A 25,890-nucleotide genomic window follows, 5' to 3' on the forward strand; every position below is an offset into this window, starting at 1 on the left:
CCTTTTTCCTTGTCCCTTCTGATTGGTTCACCCTGTTAATGCAGGTTGCCAAGGAGATGCATTCTTTAACAGCCAATCATCTCCTGGCTGTAATACCTGTGTCGCAACACCGTACCTTGTCCATCGGGTGGCAGCATTACAAACAGACACAGCAATACATGTAGCATGACAAACAAACACAGCAATACATGTAGCATGACAAACAAACACAGCAATACATTTACTACCCCACATTGAAAGAAAATATTTCTTTAAAATGTGTAATAAATGCCATAATTTCCTTACATTAATAAGTTATATGTATTGTATGCATTGGGCTAGGTCACAATATTTATTCTGATTATTTTGCCATGAAACACAGTATGCCCTTAACATCATTATATTATATTAAAACAATTTATACCACCAATTATTCTGAATTAATAATATTTAATTCCTAACATTGCATTCATGTAAGTACAGCATGCTTCACATTTTACAATTTCTGCATATATGAATTGATGCCTGCAATAGAAAGGGAAATAATTGTTAGAAATTATTTAAGCATTCATATGTCTATTTGCAACATTATTAATGTAGTTATTATTCAATACAGCAATTATTTATTTAATACATTTTGTCTGAATATATGTACATGTGTATATATATATATATATACACATGTTTTAATTTCTCTGCTGTCTTTTAACAATGGGTTTATTGCAATTGCCTTTTAATTTATTACAAGATTTTAATTCATCTCCCACATATATATATTCATTTGTTCAAAACCATACAAAATCCAGCAGATCATACAGGGAATTTCAAATGCCACTTTGTCTGTTTTTTGTACATGGAAACTTCATAAACAGTATAGATCATTTTACAAGTAGTTGTAAAAGTCACAATACAACATATTTTCTGTTTAGCTAGCAATACAGAAGTGTATTTGATGTCTAGGGGCAATTAACAAGCTTGTGCTAATTACCATTGCCCTCTGATTTTGACCAGCGTTTCCATGGCTGATAACAGACCCAGCGTCTCTCTCACCACAGCATGGGGCAAAGAGTGCTTTGAATTTTTGCACTTCCAACTAAAGGGCAAATGCTTTAGTGCTAAAGCCTTCGGAGACATCCTGTCTGTATTTAGTATTGAGATGTGTATTCAAATTGTGGGGTTTTGTGAATCAAATCCTGATATCAGAATTTCAACCCTATTTCAGTAATATCTGATAAAAATATGGTTTCATACATAAACACATTTCCCTGTCCTATTGACATACACACACACACACACACACATATATATATATATATATATATATATATATATATATATATATATATATATATATATGTCATTTACCTGTACCCTGACATAATTCCCCCTTTCAAATCCAAATATGTAGGACACATGTATTTAAATTTGGATCAATGTCAGTGGTACTCCTTGAGGATGTTGGCCGTATACATCATAGACAGTCCTTTAAGTAGAATGTCCGTCATTTTTTAGCCTTCATGTTTATCAGCTAGGCATCTTTAAGCTACATTATGTCTTTATTTCACTTGGGGATATGACACTTCATTCTTCCTCTATGACTTGTAGTTGGGACCTAGGATGGCATGGTCGCAACTGATTGATATGGACCCTTTTATCTATGAAATTTTCATTTTTGGGGATCCGTATTTTATAGGCTACTGGAGATATTTTGTCAGTAATGACAAAAGGACCTTTCCATGATGGAAGAAATTTCTTAACCCTAACCTAATCTCTTCCAAAGTTATAAAGATAAACTTTATCATTTATTTCATATTCCTTTTTGGACGTTTTGAGATCATAATAGGTTTTAGTGGCAGTTGCGGCTCTTTCGAAATTCCTTTGAGCAAATGCAAAGGCATATTGCAGATGCTTTCTTAGGTTCTCCACATATTGATGTGTATTGGCAGCGTTTATCAAGTTTTGGTCTGATGTACGGTACAGCAGATGCTGAGGTAGAACCATTCTTCTACCAGTCATCAGTTCAAAAGGTGACATCTTGGTAGCACTACTTGGAGTTGCTCTTAATGCCATTAGGACTAGAGGTAGTTTTACATCCCAGTCTTTACCCGTTTCACTCACAAACTTTTTGAGGATTTTAACAATGGACTGGTTGTAACGCTCTACACCACCACTTGAGGCAGCTCTATATGCAATATGGAGTTTTCTTTTTACCCCTAGAAAATACGTGGTTGATGAGCAATGCTGCGCATGTTTCAGCACTATTGTTAGGTGCACTGATGCACTCTACCCATTTAGTGAACAGACATGTCACGGTTAACATGTATTTGTTACCTCTTGATGACCTAGTTACAGGACCAATAAAATCAATTTGTATATCTGACCATGGGATTACCATCCCCCTTTTCTGCAATGGCGCTCTATGCGTTGGTGCAGTGGGTTGGAACTGTGGGCAGATTAAACACCCTTGACAGTAGGTTTGAACATGTTTCAACATATGTGGCCAAAAAGCGTAATCACACAATATTTCATACGTGAGTTTGGCACCACGATGACCAGATGTGGGAGCATCATAGGCATGTTGAAGCATTAGACCTCTGAACTTGGTGGGTACTACCCATTGCTAAATGCCAGTTGTGGAGGTTCTAATTAACAAACCATCCTGTAATTTGAATTGTGTTCTGGATTTCATTAAGATTCTAAGATCTTCTTTGCCAATACAATCATCTTTTAAGATGGGGTTGCTTTCAGGATCTTCTATGTGTTTATAGAAGATGCCTACAATGGGGTCTTCTTTTTGACTAGTGATCAGGTCCTCACTAGAATACCCTGACTCCACTGTACCAAGTTAGGCTCACTCTGTTGTTTTGCCTGGTTTCTGGTAATGGCTTCTACCTGAATTGCACCCATTAAGTGTTCAATATTAAGAAGTTCTCCAGTTATGGCTCCTTGTTTGGCTAATTAATCCGCAAGGTCATTGCCTTCCTTATCTGGACCTAGAACTCTGGAATTACCCTTGGTCTTTTTCCAGTGTATGGTTAAATCATTGGATAGCACCAGATTATCAATCTCACAGAACAACTTGCCATGCTTGACTGGTTTGTTATTGCTTTTCTGCATGCCATTTCTTTTCCAAGTTGGCAGGTATTCAACAAAACTGTCACGCACATAATTTGAGTCAGTTATGATCACAAATTCATGAATACCATGTTCAATAGCCATTTCAATGGTTTTAAGATCAGCAGTGAGTTCTGCAACTTGACTGGATCTTGGTCCAATGTTGAAACCTATAGATATATTTGAGAATCCATTTGCCCAAGTTATACCAATGCCAGCGACTAATCTGTGCTCATTATCAATAGTGGCATGGTAAGAACAACGATCAACATATACCCAAGGTAATGTTTGACAATTTATATGGGGAAATCAATTGTTCCTCCAGGAAATCATCTTCTGATAATTCTTCCCCAGGATCTCTAGCAGTACAGTCGTGGAGCTCAGCAAGCCCCTGTGTGACTGGATTCTTTTTATTTTGCTTGTAGCGAATTTCTAAAGGCCAGCCTTGTAAGGAAAGAGTCCACGCTGTTATGCGGCTATTTGACAAATTCCCATCTCTTATTCTCTCACTTTGTAAATATAGCAAAGGCTGCTGGGCCGTTTCTACAATAATTTTCTCGCCCTGTATATAGCTGCGGAAATTTTGTAGAGCCCATACAGTAGATAAGAGGGCTTTTTTGCAATCACTAAATTTTATTTCTACTGGGGATAGAGTTTTGCTCGCATAAGCAATGGCTTTGCTTAAATTATCATGCTTTTGGTATAACACAGCACTCATGCTTACATCTGTGTAACCTGTCTCTAAGAAGAAAGGTTTACCACCTTCAGGGTATGCTAAGCAAGGTGCTTGTGTGAGTTTTCTCTTCAGCTCTCTGATGGCTGTCTCTTGAGACTCACTCCAGTGCCATTTCACATCTTTCTTTAGAAGGAGTAGTAGTGGCTTAGCTAACTCTGCATAATTATCAATGAATTTGCGAGAATAATTCGTCATACCCAGGAATGACCTCAATTCCTTTAAGTTAGTTGGGTTTTTAGAATTTACTACAGCTTCCACCTTTTTCTTCTGAGAATTTAGTCCTTCAGAATTAACTTCATGTCCCAAGAAGTTTACATGAGTGCGGCACCATTGAGCTTTTTGTATGGATAATTTGACACCTGCCCTTTTAAGTTGGCTGAGGACGTGTTTAAGCTCTGCAATGTGTTTTTCAAAGTCTGTGCTTTTGATTTAAACATCATCAACATAAGATAAGGTCCCCCTTTCCAGTGCATCAGGCATAGCCTTATGCATGAATACAGCAAATTCATGTCCAGAATTTATGTATCCAAAAGGAAGTCTCTGAAATGCATACTGGACCTTTTGGAATGAGAATGCCAATTTATACTGGTCCTCCTCATGTACCTTTATGGTCCAATATCCCTGTGCACAATCAATGGCAGTGAATATTTTGGATCCCTGCATCTGCGCTAGGCATTGGTCAATGTATGGTACAGGCCAGCCAGACATGTACACTCATTTGTTTAGCTGTCTTAAGTCAGCACACAAATGCCATTGTCCATTGGGCTTAAGAACACCTAGAATAGGATTGTTGTAAGAGCTGTGCACCTGTCTGATAATACCTCTTTCTTCCAGGTTTCTTATGATTTCTGCAAGAGAATCATATGAGGCTAAAGGGAGTCTGTATTGTTTAATAAAGACAGGTGGTGCATTGGGATCTGTTTGTATTCTTGCAATGTGCAAGCCTGTAGTACCACAGTCGTAAGAATCCCTAGCGAAAATATCCTTGTACTCCAACAGGAGTTCTCACAGCAGTTGGCGTTCATCATCGCTGGAACAGCCATTAGCCATCAGGCTGTCCTATTTCATAGGCTTCTTCCAACCTAGAGGTGAGATCCCCTTGATTATAATTTACATTGCCCCCATGGCTCTGGGTATTGGGGTAATCTTGCTGTTTGATTGCTATAAGATAGTGGGCGCCCTAATAAAATACAAGTGTATCAAACCTAGTATGGTGTTAAAATAAATATCAGATCTGTTAAACAGAAATTATAAATCATAAATTAAAAAATATATCACAAACAGTGCATAGACAGTTAGTGGTACTCCAATAATTACAATCATACAAATAAAGAGTCTCTGAGGAGTGAATTGAGGGTAATCTAAGGCAGCAATCTGTAGAGAACCCGGCCAGGATCCCATAGAGATGATCTACAAAACAGAAAAGAGACAGATGCGCCACATGGCCCAATATTGTTTGTTCAACACAGTGAATATGGTCTAGTTGTGTCAGTGCAAACTCACAATTTAGGGAGCACTCCAGTTAGTGCAATAGAAGCAGTCTGGGATCAATCACAGTCACCCAGCAGACCGACCTCTTGGATAGGAAGGATTAATCTGTGGTGGAGATACAAAGAGACACAAAGGTGCCTATATGGCCTAGTACAGTTTGGGCCCAAGAAGTAGTACTGTGTATAGTTGGCAATATACTCACAATTGGTAAAGCATCTTCAGTGATGCTAATCAGGCAGGATGGGATCAATACAGTCACCCAACAGACTATGACAGGGTTCCCACAGGAGGCAATCAGCAGAAGTCCAAAAAAAGGCCAAAATTGGTCCAAATAATGCACAAGAGCAAGTGTTTTATAAAAAAGTAATAAAGTTTACTATTTAAAACAAGTAAAAATAAGCGACGCGTTTCTCAGCACACAAGCTGTTTCATCAGGCTTACAACATGTTGTAAGCCGAGAAACGCGTCGCTTGTTTTTACTTGTTTTAAATAGTAAACTTTATTACTTTTTATAAAACACTTGCTATTGTGCATTATTTGGACCAATTTTGGCCTTTTTGTGGACTTCTGCTGATTGCCTCCTGTGGGAACCCTGTCATAGTCTGTTGGGTGACTGTATTGATCCCATCCTGCCTGATTAGCATCACTGAAGATGCTTTACCAATTGTGAGTATATTGCCAACTATACACAGTACTACTTCTTGGGCCCAAACTGTACTAGGCCATATAGGCACCTTTGTGTCTCTTTGTATCTCCACCACAGATTAATCCTTCCTATCCAAGAGGTCGGTCTGCTGGGTGACTGTGATTGATCCCAGACTGCTTCTATTGCACTAACTGGAGTGCTCCCTAAATTGTGAGTTTGCACTGACACAACTAGACCATATTCACTGTGTTGAACAAACAATATTGGGCCACGTGGCGCATCTGTCTCTTTTCTGTTTTGCTGTTTGATTGGCTGATCAAACACTAGAGAGGCTTCTTCAATTTTACAGATGCCTTCCTCTGAGCTGAAGGGATAAATAGACTGAATATTAAATAGACCCTCTGGCATAGATGTAAAGGATTGTTCTATTAGTTGTTCCTCAGTTAAGTATCCTTCAGGTATTAGCCCAATTACATTATTCTGGAATCCGAAAGTGTAATAACTTGATTCCAGCGCGTATCCTATGGTAGTCCCCTTGGATAAGTTTATATCCTGTGGGGTCATGTTATGTACAATAACATGTATTGGAATAGTTCCAATATTCACCATAGGAGTGTAGGTCACTGTGACACCCAGATTTTGTATTCTGTGGGAGAGGCAAATTAGTGTTTCAGAAGTTTTTAATTTCTGGCCTCTCTTTACCTGTAATGGTAAAGAAATTTATTAGCCCCGGCAGGAATTACAACATCGCTAGACACCTGCATATTCACAGCATATGGCAATTGCTGGTTTGATTTCAGGGCTGCATTTTCATCCTGAAATACTTCAGGGTCCCCCTTTAACCTGCTCCAGAGGCAAGAGTTAATCAAATCTATTTGTATGGTATATCTATGTAAGATATCATTGCCAATGTATATTTGATTGTGGGGAGTATTTAAAACTAAAAACAGGTGCTTCACTGACTTATTACCTATAGATACAGATAATAAGCACTTAGCTGTGATGTTGTAGCTTTCAAACCTGTTATCCAGGTTGTGGACACAGTGGTCTTGGGGAGAAAGATATTTAATCACTTTAGGATCAGCTATCTGTGCTAACAAGCCTTCGCTTATATAGCTAGCTTCCTCTTTTAAGTTCAATTTGGCATATTTTGTTCTGCCAAGGTCATGCACTTGTATAGGGATAAATATATCCTATTTAACTCTCTCAATCCCTGCGAGGTATTGAGCGTGCCCCCCCCCCTTAGGGATTTTATGATCCCCCTTGTGGAGAGATATGGTTAATATATCACAATTAAAAGGAAATATTTGCTATCTTTCCAGGCAAAATTTTAAAAGTATTACCATCAGAGCCACTTAAAGGAGTCTGATCATCTATCTGTAAAATAGTGATTTCCGGTACAGAGTTATTTCTGAAATGAATCTCCACAGCATCTGGTTTCTCTTCCACCACGTGACAGTTAGGTCGGGGGTGAGATATACCAGATTTCTCATAATTGATAGGCCTTTTAACTTGTGACCAAATTACATTATTTATGCAATCAATTATGGTATTTAACCGCTTTAGGAGATCACTACCAATAATTAAACGATCAGTAGGAAGATACACTATAATGACAGGGTGTCTTATGACCCTGTTCCCCAATTTAAATTTTAACCAGGCAGTACCGTAAACTTTTAGGGAGTCACCCCCAACTCCTATTAGAGAACCATCAAATTATTTTATTTTAGGTTTGTGGGGTGTTAGCTCATTTAGCTGTGTGTAGTACCTGTGGGATAAAATAGTTGCCTGAGACCCAGTATCAATTAATTCCATGATAGGGTTAGAGACTGAATCTTGCAGCTCAGCTAATACATAATACCTTCCTGCAGTTTCTATCATTTCACACATAATATTTGCATTCCTGTACATCTGTGGGCTTCGCCACTTGTTACCTGAATCTGCCGTGTCATTCGATGCAGAGGAAACTTCATACCTACCTGTTTCCCCCCATGACAAGGTCAGCTGGGTTCTTGTGTACTGCATCTGTGGAAATAAGATTAAGAGAACACTGCAAAGGGAAAGCTTGGTTAATGCTATTATGCCAAGGTTGCCGGTCATCACAGCTAAATCGTCCGTTTTCGGTCTGTGGGGAGAGAACATGATTAGTATCATTGATATTTATTTTTATATTTTGTATATCTCTCCCCTCCCTCTCAGGTGATACTGCAGTGTTTATGACTGTGCCTGTGGTCCACTGCTGACCACTGGCTGTACCCCTAAAAAGGTATTGTTTGGTTGCTGAGCCATAAGATTTTTACTCATATTAGCGACTTGTTCGCTCAACCGAATTAGCTGGGTACTAAGCTGATCTACTTGATTGTACAAGTTACCCCTACTCCTGGGCCTATCCCTTGATGCCCCATAATAATGATTCTTGGACCATTGGTTCCCCTCAGAATCAGAGCCGCTATTTCTATCCTGGCGTGGATGCCCCTGGGGTGCAATTTGTTCAGCATTATTATTTTGGGGAGTATTATTTACTTGGGGTGTCTGGTTATCCTGAGAATACATTTGCCATCTATTGTATCTACCCTTGCGTGGGTACCCATTATTCTGTGGGTATTCTCTTTGGGCATAATTATTCACCTGAGTGTGTCCCCCACTTTGGCTATAGTCTCTCTGCGCCTCATCCCATCTGGGGGAGGGGTAGAGTTAAACCTCTGTGGAGATGGCCCGTTTTCTCTGGTCACTTCCGCATAGGTTTTCTTCTTAGACTCCAAGTTTAGGGGGCTAGGTGACACCCTAGTTTCGGCCACTATCTTAGGACTGGGCTTTTTCTCTCTTTTATCCCCCTGTTCACTGGACTGCTGAATAGAGTATAACTTTGTACTCTCTTTGATCAGCCATTCCAATGAACAGTTCTCACCAAAATCTCTAGCTAAGTTAATTTTGATGGGTGTGGGCAGTGCTTCAAAAAATAGATTCACAAACTCTGAGCCTTCAAATATGGGATCATCTTCAGCCATGCTGTACGCATTCTTCAATACAGAAAGGAACTCGATTGGACTTTGATTCGCACTACATTTTAAACCGTATACAGCTATTCTCACTGCCGTTTTAGTGCGATGTTGCCCAAATTCCTTTTTGCACTGTCGTTTTGTTTCACCCCAGGAATGAATATTCATATCCTTTAGTGAAGCAAAGAATTTGTGATGTTTACTTTCAAATACCCTGGGTAGAAATTCAATTTTTAACTGCTCACTCGTAACACTCATTATAGATAAAGCATTTTCAAAACCCTCTAAATGGTCAATTATGGAAGTGGCCCCCCCTTTAGAAAATGGGCGTACTGTATTCTTTAGGAATTTAATGATTGTGGGGGTGTCATATACTTTATTTGGTACATTACTTACTGGGGACTTATTGTTTGAGTTAGGGTGCCTTTCATCTGAGGTGTAATAATTTTCTGGTTCCCCAGAGTTAGGTGATTGCTTAGGGGAAAAAGTTACCTCTGGACCTGAATTAGGGCTATAGTTTGGGTATCTTTGTCTATCCTCCCGCCTGGTATCTTGAAACTCATTTCTGTCCCAGTCCTTATAACTGCTAATTTGTTTCTTTAATTTATCTATTGCCTGTTCATATGCTTTTTCAGCCTCACGATATCTAATTTTTAGAGTTTTATTTTCATCTTGGCATTTTTCATATTCTTCTTCGAAAGCTTTAAAATCAGCCACTAATTCCTGATTATATTTATTTAAGTCAGAAGCCTTTTGGCTAGCGTGGAAAACCTCTACCTTTGCCTGAATAAAGGCATCTTGAAATTCTCGTAATGAATCATTTTCATCCCTTAGCCTGCCCTAATTGTCTGTTCTGTCCTGCCATTTGGTTAGACATCTCACAGCTCAAATACATTAGGATCGGCCAAGTTTAGAAAATTAATTCATCACGCCTCCTAAGTTCCGTGCATTTATTAAGTTGCAGTAACATTTGGTATAATTCCCCATCTTCAGACAACATATCTTTAACTAAATCTTTGGCCTTATCTGTACACCCATTAATATACATGGAGACATCGTCCCCAATGTCAAGTCTATTCATGATGTGGTTCATGGCTTCTAATTTGAGCGTTTTTTTTTAACCACTTCATGCACTTCATGGACGGAGTATTTTGGGGAGGGCACAATTTCATCTTGTACAGAAATGCTAGCATTACTTTTTGCTGAAGACATCGTTATTTGAGTGTTGTACTTAATAAGATAAAAACACAAATACAATTTTTACTAATAAGAGAGAGGAAAAACTTTTTTTTTTATATATTTTCAAAATATCAATATTAATTTTGAAATATGACAAAATTAATATTTTTATTAATTTTGAAATATGAAAAATTAATATTTTTATGAATTTTGAAATAAGAAAAATTAATATTTTTATGAATTTTGAAATATGAAAAATCAATATTTTTGATTAATTTTTTAAATATGAAAAATTAATATTTTTATCAATTTTTCAAAAATTAATTTTTAATAATATTTCAAAATATTAATATTAATCTTGAACACGAAAATCAATATTTCAATTTTCAAAAAAAAAACTTCTATATTTTCAAAATATCAACTTCAAATATGAAAAATTTTCTCTCTTCTATAATAATTTCTATTTACCACAAATATACTATATCAATATGATAATTATTTATAATATCTCACGCAGTGCCTCCATATAATATGTCAGTATATTTATAAAAATCTTAGTAGTACTCTCCAAATAATAAGTGAGTATATAGCAGGGTTATAACTGGTATATTTAACAATCTTTCTTTAAACTAAACCCACAATCAAACATACATTTGCTAAGACCATAAAATTAATCTAAATATCTGAATTCTTTATTATTAGTAAATAACTATGAACACGTTGATATATATATTTGTAATTGTAAGGATCAAAATAGGAGTCAATATGATATGCGTTAAAACAAAAACTATTTAAAATATGCTATGCAAAGCTCATGCAAATTTATCTTTAAAACCAGCCTTACTCACAATTGAATTTCATTCAGTTAAAACAATGAGGCTAAATATAAACCACTAAACATTCAGACTGGCACTATTCTAAACAGTAGGACAGTCAATATACTCTAATTTAAACACTAGAAGTTATATATATTATTTATGTAAGAACCCAATTCTGAGTTATAACTATATATTTGCACAGATAAACAACTTAAAATTTAGGATTAGTTTAACCATATACAGGCTGAAAATAAGCTAAAATATAAACTGCTTTTTAACTCTATTAAATACAAATTGACTGTGTTCTCGCCAGTAACCCTTGTTTCAAATTTAAAAGAAATTTAGAACAATTATACATCACCAAATTGAACCAATTCGTAGCGGTCTCTAGGTCATCTCATTCGAAGAAAAGTTATTGCATGTATCAAGGTAAAGTTTTCAGCTCCTTGCTTAGTGAAATGTTCCCAAGGATGGCAGCCAAAATCAGATCACTAGCCTCAGCAAGTTTCAGACAACTGTCCCTTGTGCATTCACTACTCCTATTATATGTAATCATTGATGACCTGTTTTGTTCACGCCCTTTTTCCTTGTCCCTTCTGATTGGTTCACCCTGTGAATGCAGGTTGCCAAGGAGATGCATTCTTTAACAGCCAATCATCTCCTGGCTGTAATACCTGTCTCGCAACACCATACCTTGTCCATCGGGTGGCAGCATTACAAACAGACACAGCAATACATGTAGCATGACAAACACAGCAATACATGTAGCATGACAAACAAACACAGCAATACATTTACTACCCCACATTGAAAGAAAATATTTCTTTAAAATGTGTAATAAATGCCATAATTTCCTTACATTAATAAGTTATATGTATTGTATGCATTGGGCTAGGTCACAATATTTATTCTGATTATTTTGCCATGAAACACAGTATGCCCTTAACATCATTATATTATATTAAAACAATTTATACTGCCAATTATTCTGAATTAATAATATTTAAATCCTAACATTGCATTCATGTAAGTACAGCATGCTTGACATTTAACAATTTCTGCATATATGAATTGATGCCTGCAATAGAAAAGGAAATAATTGTTAGAAATGATTTAAGCATTCATATGTCTATTTGCAACATTATTAATGTAGTTATTATTCAATACAGCAATTATTTATTTAATATAATATGTTGTCTAAATATATGTACATATATATATACACATATGTATTAATTTCTCTGCTGTCTTTTAACAATGGGTTTATTGCAATTGCCTTTTAATTTATTACAAGATTTTAATACATCTCCCACATATATATATATTCATGTGTTCAAAACCATACAAAATCCAGCAGATCATACAGGGAATTTCAAATGCCACTTTGTCTGTTTCTTGTACATGGAAACTTCATAAACAGTATAGATCATTTTACAAGTAGTTGTAAAAGTCACAATACAACATATTTTCTGTTTAGCTAGCAATACAGACGTGTATTTGATGTTTAGGGGCAATTAACAAGCTTGTGCTAATTACCATTTCCCTCTGATTTTGACCAGCGTTTCTATGGCTGATTACATACTCAGCGTCTCTTTCATCACAGCATGGGGCAAAGAGTGCTTTGAATTTTTGCACTTCCAACTAAAGGGCAAATGCTTTAGTGGCAAAGCCTTTGGAGACATCCTGTCTGTATTTAGTATTGAGATGTGTATTCAAATTGTGGCATTTTGTGAATCAAATCCTGACATCAGAATTTAAACCCTATTTCAGTAATATCTGATAAAAATATGGTTTCATACATAAACACATTTCCCTGTCCTATTGACATACATATATATATATATATATATATATATATATATATATATATATGTCATTTACCTGTACCCTGACAATAAGTGGCGGCGGTATAGGGGGGGCAGGATAGGGGTTAATAAGTTAGGTGGTGGTGGGCTCCAAGAGTGGCGGTTTAGGGGTTAATACATTTAATTTAGTTGTGGTGGGCTCCGGGAGCGGCGGTTTAGGGGTTAATAAGTATAATGTAAGTGGTGGCAGTGCAGGGGGGGCAGATTAGGGGTGTTTAGACTCGGGTACATTTTAGGGTGTTAGGTGCAGACATCTCACCATAGGAATCAATGGGATATCGGGCAGCAGCGAACATAAGCTTTCGCTGCTGTCAGACTCCCATTGATTCCTATGGGATCCACCACCTCCAGGGCTGCGGATTGAAAACCAGGTATGCTGGGCCAGAAAAGTGCCGAGCGTACCTGCTAGGAATTTGATAAATTCCAAAAGTAGTCAGATTGTGCCGAACTTGCGATTGGCACATCTGGAGTGACGTAAGAATCAATCTGTGTCGGACTGAGTCCGGCGGATCGTAGCTTACGTCACTATATTCTACTTTTGCCAGTCTGTAGGGCTTGATAAATATGGCGAATCAGCCTCGCCACAAATACGCTGCAGAATTCCAGCGCATTTGTGGTTGACGGCTTGATAAGTAGAGGCCAAAGTCTCTCATACTCCACACAGACACAGTCTCTCATTCTCTACAATCATACAGTCTCTCATACTCCACAATTACACAGTCTCTCTGTTATGGTATCAACAGATATCAAGGGTTAATACCAGATGAAATATGTCCTGAATATGAGATCAGCAACTCACAACCCATCTAATTCCCCCACAAACATGAGACCAGGCTCCATTTTGAGGGTAAAAACAGAATGTATTTGAGGGCTATATGCCAAGTATTTATGCAGGTCTGAGACCAGATAGGGGTTGGAAGGGTATTGTACATTAAATAGAGGGAAGACGCCCTTTACATGATACAATAGAATTACATTACTTAACCAAATAAACAATTTAAACACAAGAAAACAATGGAGTCCTTCTTATCACCTGGCAGTCTGACTCTGGAGGTGATTAAACAATGTGAACGCTTATCACATAAACCTAATTACAGTAAATAATAGCTGATGCTAGGAAACCTGTCTTTAGAAAATAGCTTCTCAAAGCTGAACAAAGTTAACCCTTCCAGTACTGACAGAGGGGCCTGTCACATGGCTCCCTCCTGGTGGGACACTCCGGCAGACCCGGCTTGACCCTTTGGCGGGTCAACTTGGGGATGACCGGACTAGGAGGTGGTAGGAATGTCAGTTTGCCGGGACAATCCATCTGCATTCCCGTTATGAGAGAGAATTCCTGTCCGTATAAATAAGGGTTCAACTTCTTCAGTGCCCAGACCAGAGCTAAACAGTCCTTCAAGTTTTTGTTTTCAAAGCCACCTCTTTCCAGTTGGAGACAAATCTCATCGGCTTCTTTACGAGTTTTTTGTACCTGCTCTTTATAGGTATCCCTAAGCCCTTCATACTGACATAGGGTGCCCTTGAGTTGCTGCACCTCACTATGAGCCAGTGTCCGCTTCTCCTCCAGTGTCTCTAAGTTTGTCTTTAATGTTTCATGTTCCACTCTCAAGCTGGTGTTTTCTGAAGTCTGTCGGTGCAGCTTGTCTAGCAGAGATTCCCGTGCTAACCACGCTTTTTCTTCTGCGCTCCTCTTCTCTCCTGCAAGCACTGTTACGTGATTGTTTAACGTGACCATTTCATCCTCTACTTGACTCTTCTCCTTCATCATCGCATTGTAATGGGACTTCCATGTATCAATGGCGGATAGAGATTTACTGAGCTCAGCGTCCTGGGGCTCAGCAGCAGGTGGGTCAGTCTCTGCGGTACGGATCTGGGCACGGGTATTCACAGGGTTAATATCAGCGGGACCCATTGGAGCGTAGGCAGAAACAAGGGGGGCCAAGTCATTTCCAAGGAGAACATCAGCTGGTAAATCCTTCATGACCCCCACATTCACATGTCTAGAGCCCACTCCCCAATCCAAATGTACCCGGGCAACAGGTAGGTGGAACACAGCGCCCCCTGATACCCTCACAGCCACAGTGTTTCCGGTGTGCTGGTTCTCAGACACCAAGTTCTTTTGGAGCAAGGTCATGGTAGCACCAGTATCCCATAGACCACTGACCTCCTTCCCATTCATTTTAACCAGTTGCCGGTGCTGTTGCCGGTTATCCCTGTGGGCAGCTTGCACAGGGTCTGCTTCATGTAGGATGCCCCAGCATTCTTCCTCCGCTACGCAGTGGGCAGCAGGCTGAGGGTTACGTGGGTTTCTGCCGGCGGGGTCTTCTCCAGGACTGTGCTTGGTTCGCTGTGTTTAGGGGACACTCTGTTCTTTTGTGCCCTAGTTGCTTACATCCAAAACACCAAATAGGCTGTGAGTAGTCACATGAGTTGAACCGGGCTGTCTGAGGATAGTTCGTGGCTGAAGGCGGTGTGGTAGAGCGGTGCGCTGGGGGTTGGTAACTGGTAGCTGCTGGGGTGACTGGGGGTCTGTACTCCACTCTGGCAGGGGGCTTAGTGGTAGCAGTGTCCAGCTTGCGGGCATCCGTATACTCATCTGCCAGGCGAGCAGCTTCATGCAGGGTGGAGGGATTACGGTCCCCAACCCACTCTCTAACTCCTGCTGATAATTTGTCGAAGCAATATTCCAACAGGAATAGCTGCAGCACCTCTTCCCCAGATACGGCTTGGCACCCCGCTATCCAGTGAGCTGCTGTGCAGTGCACCTTACATGCCCACTCGACGTAGGAATCTCCAGCTAGTTTAATCATGTCTCTGAACTGTCTCCTGTATGCCTCCGTTGTAACCGCATACCTGGAGAGCAGGGCTTCTTTTACAACATTATAATCCCCGACTTCCTCATCTGGAATGGCCCGAAAGCCTCGCTGGCCCGGCCGGATAATTTTCCGGATAATATCATGACCCAAGTCCTCTGCGGGTACCCTGTGTAGGGCACATTGCCTCTCAAAATCCGCAAGGTACCCATCAATCTCTCCTTCTGTTTCCAGGAAGTTTTTTAAAAGCTGCACAAATGTACTTTTCTCTTTTCCACTGGGGTTGTTGTGACTTGGGCTGCTGCAGCGCCGCTTTGGCAAAGTAGGTTGGGCCTCCACAGCTGCTATGACCCGGGTCGATAATTTCGGCAGACGGGGTTGGGGCCATAATGTGCCAGTCTTATTTTAACGCCCGGTCAAAGCTTGCTTTCTTCGGGGGTTCTGTCTTATATGCCTGGGCTCATTGGTTCCTTCGGGCCCTGGTACTCCGTCCCATCTCGGTCAGTATTGTAATAATCTCCCTCTTCCTGAGGTTATGGCTTGTCGGCCCCCTTTGTTCTAGCAGGTCTTTAAGGGTAACTCTTTTCAGCCTTTCATACGGTACTCCCATTCGGTCTGGATGTGTAGTTGCTCTTCTGGGCGATAAGGATGGCCTGCCACCAATTGTTATGGAATCAACAGATATCAAGGGTTAATACCAGATGAAAGATGTCCTGAATATGAGATCAGCAGCTCACAACCCAGCTAATTCCCCCACAAACATGAGACCAGGCTCCATTTTGAGGGTAAAAAACAGAATGTACTTTATTGAGGGCTAAATGCCCAGTATTTATGCAGGTCTGAGACCAGATGGGGGGGTTGGAAGAGTATTGTACATTAGATAGAGGGAAGACGCCCTTTACATGATACAATAGAAATTACATTACTTAACCAAATAAACAATTTAAACACAAGAAAACAATGGAGTCCTCTTATCACCTGGCAGTCTGACTCTGGAGGTGATTAAACAATGTGAACGCTTATCACATAAACCTAATTACAGTAAATAATAGCTGATGCTAGGAAACCTGTCTTTTAGAAAATAGCTTCTCAAAGCTGAACAAAAGTTAACCCTTCCAGTACTGACAGAGGGGTCTGTCGCACTCTCATACTCCACACACACACAGTCTCTCATACTACACACACAGTCTCTCATAACAACAGAAAACAGTTTCATTCTCTACACACACAGTATATCACTCTCTGCACACAAAGTATTTCATATACCTCACACACAGTCTTTCATACAATACACAAAGTCTCTCATACACCACACACAGTCTCTCATACACTTCTCACAGCCTATCTCTCAATCACTCCACACACACAGTCTATAATTCTCTACACACACTCTATCATAATCCACAAAAAAGACTATCATAGTCTACACAAACACAATCTATCATTCTCTGCACACAAAGTATTTCATACTCCACACACACAGTCTCTAATACTCCACACACACAGTCTATCAAAGACCGTGCACACAGTCTCTCATACACAGTCTCATTATCCACACACCCACAGTATATCATTCTCTACACACAAATTATTTCATACACCACACACAGTCTATCTTAATACAAATATATATATATATATATATATATATATACATTTTATATATATATATAATATATATATATATATATATATATATATATACTATATATATATATATACAGTATATATAAAGGTAATAGAAGACAGCACTCGCTGGATTTAAGGATTAGCAATAGAAGCTTTTATTTACGTGACGTTTTGGGGACAGCTCCCCTTCATCAGACCAACAATAAAATGTGACAAGCAAACATTTATACCCTCTAAGACCCTCCCCCAGTGAACAGAAATTGTGCTAAAAATGGTTGTCAAGGCAACCATTCAATGTTTACACCAAAATGCATACACACGCAGATACAAGTTAATTAGTAACAGATATCCTGTACCCAATCTAACCCAGAATATCCACATCAATCTAAGTGAACATATAACATTAAAAAGTACAAATTACAAGACAAAGTCAGGGACATAACTTGCTGCAAGTACAGAGAAAGAAAGAAAACTGACATAGCAATGATATAGGCATAACAGTAATATAAGTAATGATATAAGTATACATAATGATATAAATATACATGCCCACTTGCAACATGACCAGAGGAATATAAGTGCAACAAATAGGAAATACATCATAATGTGCACTTAATCAATTGAATGTGCAACATACTGTTTAAAGTTGAGTCAAGCTAAACATGTAGGCTCAAACAAACATGCAGGATCCGGTAAACATGCATATGATACTCGTGGCCCTGAGGACAATGAAACAATGTTACACTATATCCCGCACTATGCATGATAAAGCAACATCAGTGTTAATTGCAGATAAGTCCATCTCCCCCTAATCCATCTATAACCCCGGTTCACATAAGCACATGCTGCCCTACCAGGGGTACATCATGGACAGTACACACTTACTGGACACAGATAAGTGATATAACTTGGAAAGAATCTTATGTATGGGCCACCATGATGTCACGGCCCTCTATTCCAACATCCCCTCATCAAAAGGACTGGAGGCTATAGATTTCTATGTTACGAAGATATTCAGACTATAGCAACGAATTTATATCATTTATTGTCCCAAATAACAGAATTTCTTCTACAGCATAATTTTTTTCATCTTTCAAGGCACTTATTATTTACAAAGACGAGGTACAGCGATGGGGGCAAAAATTTGCCCCCCGCGGCTAGCCAACATATATATGGGGTGGCTGGAATTAAATATGATCTTTTCAGACCAGTTTCCATATAAGAACAATGTTATAATATATGGCCGTTTTATAGACGATATTATAGTCATATGGGACACCGGGGATGACTGTACAGCTGACAAATTTGTAGACTTTATGAATAATAATGAATATAATTTGACCTTTACAGCACAGATACATAAACAGTCTATTGATTTCCTAGATTTAAGTCTGAGAGCCAAAGATAACACAATCTCCACATGCACCTACCGCAAACCATTGGGCTAGGAACACGATACTGAGAGCTGATTCTTGCCATCTCAATCATTTAAAAAGAGGCATTCCTAAAGCACAATACCTTTGTTTAAGAAGGAATTGTACAGAACCTGGTAGACTATTTCCCCCAAGCAAGAGAGTTAACAAATAGATTGACAGATAGAGGATATCATAGGAATCTGCTACTTAAATTGGAGAAACAAGTGGCAGATTTAAATAGACAAGAATTACTTCAAGGAGGCCCTAAGAAATTGGGGAAAAATTGATAAATTAATATTACCTAACCAAAACCTTTTGTTTATTACACAATTCAGTAGACAATATAACCAAATTTGTAAGATAGTCAGACAGAACCTATCAATTCTAAAAGGTGATGAAGCACTTAACAACATCTTAACATCAGGAATAAAATGTATAGCACGAAGAGCACCAACCATAAGAGAAATAACTAGTAAACAGTTTACAGACAAAGAAACAACAGGTGCACACTGGCTTAGTCCAAAACCAGGATGTTTTAAATGTGGTCATGTACCTTGCAAAGGATGCACATGTATCACTGTAACAGATACTTTTTCTTCCAATATTACAAAACAAGTGTTCCACATCCGAGATAGAATTGACTGTAATTCACAATATGTGATCTACCTCATCAATTGCCTATTTTGCTCCTGTCAATTATATTGGTATAACTACCCCGCCCATTAAAAGAAAGAATTTGTGAACATTTACGCTCCTTAGATGAGAAAGAACCTAAAACGCCGGTAGCTAAGCATTTTAGATTGCATGGTATAGGACAAAAATATTTCTCTTTCATAGGTATTGATATTATTAAAAACATCCTAGGGGTGGCAATAGGGAAAAATGCTTAAGAAGAAAGAGATCTTTTGGATCATAAAATTACATACTAGAGTACCAGAAGGAATTAATAAAAGGCTGGATGTTGATCTATTTGTTGAATAGTACAATTTACAACATAATCTAAAATAAAACAACATAAGAGAAAACCTTTTTTTTTTTCCATATTTTACCCTCTATAAAATGTCGTCCTTTTTTCCCCCTAAAGTTTACTAACACAGCTCTGGTCCCACAATGAAATAAATGAAAAAATCTTATAAATTCTTTGGATGCACTAACTTAAATAGTGAACAATAAACTTAGCACATCCGAAATTAACTGTGTGTGTTTTATTATAATTTTTTATCATAATATTTATGTTTTCTTATTATTATATTTATGTTTCTTTTAATAGAATTTCTGTTCCCCTTATGAATTTCATTTGTATTTCAACATATTGTTTTGTTTATGTTAATGTGATGGTTTGTCCATTCTTAATTTAGATAGTCGATTTTTCTCACATATGCATCGATGGTGACAGACTTATAGTAATTGACACCACTATCGATATGCCTGCATCTCTGGAAAAATCTCCATATCTACTTTCTAAGCTATTCTTGCATATTATTGCTTAATTGAATACCTATGTGATTGTTAATAATTTTTTATGTAATACTTTTTATTTTTATTTTATTTATATATTTTTTATTAAATTGTCTATTAGAATTTAGTTCACATAGGCTTAGAATGAATAGTTTGTATATGTATATATATTAACAATTGTACTAGTACTAGAAGATTTGTATAACTATTTACTGTGTTATTTGATCTTAGTAATTAAAGGAACAAATTTTATGACCCAATCTGCAGCAAAGGTTTTAGCTACCTTACCCAAGGTGTAGACAATAGTTCTTAATTGAACCGATAACACGATTGGTCCCTTTGCTGCATATAGGTCAATGCACACCTTGAACATATCACCTCTGATGAAGCGCATGTACGCATGCGCGAAACGCGTCAGGTGTTAAGGCTTTGCTCTCACCTTATGTACTAGCACCTTGCTTTATAAACACCTTTTTTTGAACCAGCCGTGGATGATTTTTCCGCCCCGTCTTTTGTCCTCTCTTCTGGGATCACCTATTACTATATATATATATATATATACATTTTATATATATATATATATATATAGATATATATATACAGTATAAATATAAGGTAATAGAAGAACAGCACTCGCTGGATTTAAGGATTAGCAATAGAAGCTTTTATTTACGTGACGTTTGGGGACAGCTCCCCTTTCATCAGACCAACAATAAAATGTGACAAGCAAACATTTATACCCTCTAAGACCCTCCCCCAGTGAACAGAAATTGTGCTAAAAATGGTTGTCAAGGCCACCATTCAATGTTTACACCAAAATGCATACACTACGCAGATACAAGTTAATTAGCTAACAGATATCCTGTACCAATCTAACCCAGAATATCCACATCAATCTAAGTGAACATATAACATTAAAAGTACAAATTACAAGACAAAGTCAGGGACATAACTTGCTGCAAGTACAGAGAAAGAAAGAAAACTGACATAGCAATGATATAGGCATAACAGTAATATAAGTTATGATATAAGTATACATAATGATATAAATATACATGCCCACTTGCAAACATGACCAGAGGAATATAAGTGCAACAAATAGGAAATACATCATAATGTGCACTTAATCAATTGGAATGTGCAACATACTGTTTAAAGTTGAGTCAACTAAACATGTAGGCTCAAACAAACATGCAGGATCCGGTAAACATGCATATGATACTCGTGGCCCCTGAGGACAATGAAACAATGTTACACCTATATCCAGCACTATGCATGATAAAGCAACATCAGTGTTAATTGCAGATAAGTCCATCTCCCCCCTAACACATCTATACACCCGGTTCACATAGCAGAGCACAACTCCGAAAATGTACCGTTGATTGTAACAGTCCAAAACAGTAGCCCCGTGTGTCTAGAGGTGTGGATACAATGCACTAACCAGAGCGCCAGTGTAGGAGGGCTGTAAGTAGTCCTGTCACGCCAGCTGCTGTCAGTCAGTCACCCTGTTCTTAATTGCTTGTAGGGTTACTGTATAAGAATATTAGCAATAAGAATATAAATCCAATGAAACAAGACTATAAGCAAAATGTTTGGTTGAACCCAACTAATTGTTATTAAAGCTTTTCTTTGCAACTTTTGAAACCTAACTTTTGACACCTAATATTACAATAACATGCTTTATAAAACAACAACAACTCACCGTTATAAAAGATTTTGCTGGATTTGATGACAGGGATAATTGTTGGGATATATCCCCGCCCCCCCCCCCCATGTATTCAGGTATTGTTTGCCAGTCAGTTGGTATCATTCTAACTTTCCCCAGTCAGGAGTTAAGTTAATATACAAAAAAAATTATTCCACAAGAAATTGTAGGTAGCATATACTTTACTGTTATTTGTCGTGATAATAATGTATGCAGAAAAAAATGATTTATTACTGCTTTGGCAGACTATCAGTGATCTCAGTATCTTTAAAGAGATCTGCCCTAAGAAGCTGGCACTTTATTGTCTTCAACTATAAAAAGAGCAGAACATCTAAAACTTTCACAAGAGAAATCACTTTTAACATCCTTTACAATTAGTTATTTGATGCAAAATATGTTCATACAAAGCTCAGACATATTTTTAGACATGTAATGGCAAAACATATGTTTTGTCCAAGAGGTTTGGATTTTTTCAGCAGGTTTGATTAGACTGAAATTTCGTCATGCAGTGTCAGCTCATCAGAATATTCTGAAAAAGAATGTTGTTCATAACAAAACTAATACATTTACACTATTACCAATAGGATTTTAACAACAAAATTACTTTATGGAATAACAATAAATAAAAGAGCCTATCTTTAAATGCTGAGACAGGAGAATGTACAAGAACTACAACAATTGTAAAAAAGACAACTCAAATAATACTTTGAAATTAAAAGCATGTGATAGTTAAATGAATATCAATTGATCACATTCACTACCATTTTTCATCACCCTATTGTCTCATAACCTTTTACTCCCCACTTGTACAGCCGTTCCATAATATATTTTTTTCTACACTCCCTCATTCTTCCTACCGCTAAAAGTAGAGCCCATGGCACATAAAAGTAAGGTACACATGTGGAGTTAAAGTAGTATTCATCATCTTTCACCACACCAGCTCTATAACAAGTATTTAATTTTTCTTTAAAACTAAATTCAGGGAACTTTTTACAAAGAACTTGTGAAATTCCTTAAACATGAACTAGAGCTGTGTTTCTCAGAAGCCCAACTTAAACAGAAGGGAGAAACCTCCTTTGAAAAAGATGCTTTGTTTGAGGAATGGAACTTTAGAGTGATGCATAATGGACTGAGGATTGCCCTGGATAGGAGCAGGAATAGCAGCACCAACGAGCATTCTGAAGTAGCAACTGAGATACTGAAATAGGTTTCTGACTATAGTATACAAACCCCAAAATACACCTCCAAGGAAGGTGAGCAAACACATGCCTATAGTCCCTTAGACACACTGACAAGCAATTCCCTAAGGATCTGTCATTGATTAATCAACACCAGAAAGCTGGAAAGGAAGGATCAGGAGAGGCATCAGCAGACAGCAGAGATACTGATGTAGACCTCTGATATAGTACACATACCCCATCAATTAAATACACCTTCAAGGAAGTTGAGCAAATATATGCCTAGAGTCCCTTGGACACATCAGCTAGCAGTTCCCTAAGTATATGGCATTGACTAATGATGACCAGCACAGATCAGTATTGGCAGGACTATGAGTGGCAACAGGAGGCAAAAGAGTTACTGTGGTAGGCTTTTTGTTATAGTACACAAACCCCATAAATTTATTACCCCTCCCAGGAAGGCAGACAAAAATGGTATCCCTTGTAAACAGCAGCTAGCCTTTCCATAAGGATTTGACATTGACTGATGACCATGACAGAGCAGGAAGTGCAGGTGCAGGAGCGACAGTAGCAGGCAGCAGAAATACTAAAGTAACCTTTAATTTATAGTGCACCAACCCCAAAAATACACCTTTAAAGTTTGCTTGTGAGTAGGTTGTTTTTTTTCCCACTTTTCCCACTCCATTGAAGTCTATAGGAGAACATGTTAATGCGGTCATGATATTGTAACTTCAGCTTTTGCATGCGTTCGGTTAGCACGCAAGCAAAAACTTTTTACTTTCCACTCGTAATATGTGCAGTATTTGACATGTGCATAAAACCGAAGTCGAGCGCATTTAGGCCCATATTTATCAAGCTCCATACGGAGCTTGAAGGGCCGTGCTTCTGGCGAGTCTTCAGACTCACCAGAAACACAAGTTATGAAGCAGCGGTCTAAAGACCGCTGCTCCATAACCCTGTCCGCCTGCTCTGATGAGGCAGACAGGAATCGCCGGAAATCAACCCGATCGAACACGATCGGGTTGATTGACACCTCCCTGCTGGCGGCCGATTGACCGTGAGTCAGCAGGGGGCGGCGTTGCACCAGCAGCTCTTGTGAGCTTCTGGTGCAATGTTAAATGCGGAGAGCGTATTGCTCTCCGCATTTAGCGAGGTCTTGCGGACCTGATCCGCAGTGTCGGATCAGGTCCGCAAGACCTCTGATAAATTGGGGCCATAGTGTGCAAGCAAGAGCGATAAATAATGCTCCATTTTTAATTTAGCCCATATAATATTGAAGACGCGGTCTATACTATCTCTCACATACTACAACTAGCACTTGAACAACTACCAATATACAATAATTGTCAAATTGTCTTTGAGGTAATGAAAATCATCAGACAGAAGCACACAACTGCACTTTCCAAAAGCTCAAGTCAAAGTAATGCTGAGCTGTCCCTAGTATCTCACCTCCTTATTGGATTGGATAAGCCTGTATGGCATTGAATGCCTGACTTGCTTGTCCTAACTTCAATCATTAGTAATATTTTGTCTGGGAATGTTGGACACATTAATGGTAAGACCCCCTGTACATTGATTCAAACAAATGAGCTGATTAGCCAAACAATCTAAGCTCCTTAAAACTTTCTTCAGTTTCCTAAACTTTGTTTTGATGCTAAACAAATGAACAAAAGGAGTGACACTTACCATCTACGCATTAGTTCATTCCCTGATTCATTCCCTATATTCGGAATTGTGATGAATACATTGGTCGAAACTGTATTTATCCAAGGCCAAATGCACATTTCTAGACTTATAAGGATCAGTTATAAAGTGTTTTAAATTACAGCAGAATTTAACTTAATAAATATTAACATTATTAAAATACTTCTGTATTTTAAATATCTGTGTCATTTAAATACATGTTTTTTTTATTTAGATAGGAAAATACTACAGATAATGTATTCCTTTAGACACGTTTTATGCTACTAATTTGGTTGCAGGACCAGACAAATTTATGTATTCAATTTTGAAGCTAAATACTACAGAATACATTTACTTTATTTTGAAAGACAACATAAGTTTTAACTCAATTGAGCCTAATTAATTTCATTATTTTTTATAAGCAGTTATATTAGGTAATGTCTTAGTGCATCAGTATACCATATAGAGATAGATTCAATATACTGACATATTCTTTAAAAATATATTGGTGTATTAACATAAAGTATATTGGTAAAGTTCCTCTAACATCTTGATGTACTTCATCTGATCCGTCTGTAGATAAACCGATCATTTCTTCAGTCAAGATGCTGATTTCTGGTAAAGAAGCTACACTGACATGCACAGCCCCTTTGAGCTGTTCTAAGACTCTAACCATTGAGTGGGAAGGAAATGTAGCAAAAAAAAAGCACAATTAATAAAGTTGAACAACGTTTTGAGAACACTGTTTTATCAAACATCACATTTTACTCCATCTGAGAGAGACCACAACTCAACTCTGTCATGTAAAGTAACCTACGGTATCTATAAAGTCCTTATTACAAGTGACACAATTACTCTTAGTGTTTCATGTAAGTATAGCTATCTATCTCTTATCTTACATTGTATATACACTCCGTTACAGAGTAATACAGTAAGTGTATGGTTAAATGTGCTTCAAAGCAAATTGGTTCTATTAAAAATTGGATTTCTATAAATGTATTGCTACATAAAATAGACTGTAGAGATATTACACATTTGCAATTCAAACTTTTAGAAAGAAAAGAAAACATCTCTTAGAAAAAAAATATTCTGTGTATTTTTATATAATAAAATATGGAAACAAAAGTGTCAGCTCAGTTGGTTGAAAATGTACTGAATGTTTTTTTGGGGTTTTTTTTTTGG

At 37.9% G+C, this 25,890-nt stretch overlaps 1 protein-coding gene across 1 annotated transcript in view; it reads left to right on the top strand.

Annotated features, from left to right (window-relative positions):
- Nucleotides 1–25,890, top strand: part of LOC128638967 (sialic acid-binding Ig-like lectin 16) — a 382,221-nt gene that overhangs the window by 239,703 nt on the left and 116,628 nt on the right. Inside the window, 3 exon segments of the mRNA XM_053691109.1 lie at nt 25,288–25,422; nt 25,457–25,470; nt 25,472–25,577. Coding sequence (XP_053547084.1) covers nt 25,288–25,422; nt 25,457–25,470; nt 25,472–25,577 — 255 coding nt within the window.

This window comes from Bombina bombina, chromosome 8 (genome assembly GCF_027579735.1).
Source record: "Bombina bombina isolate aBomBom1 chromosome 8, aBomBom1.pri, whole genome shotgun sequence".
Lineage (NCBI taxonomy): Eukaryota > Metazoa > Chordata > Amphibia > Anura > Bombinatoridae > Bombina > Bombina bombina.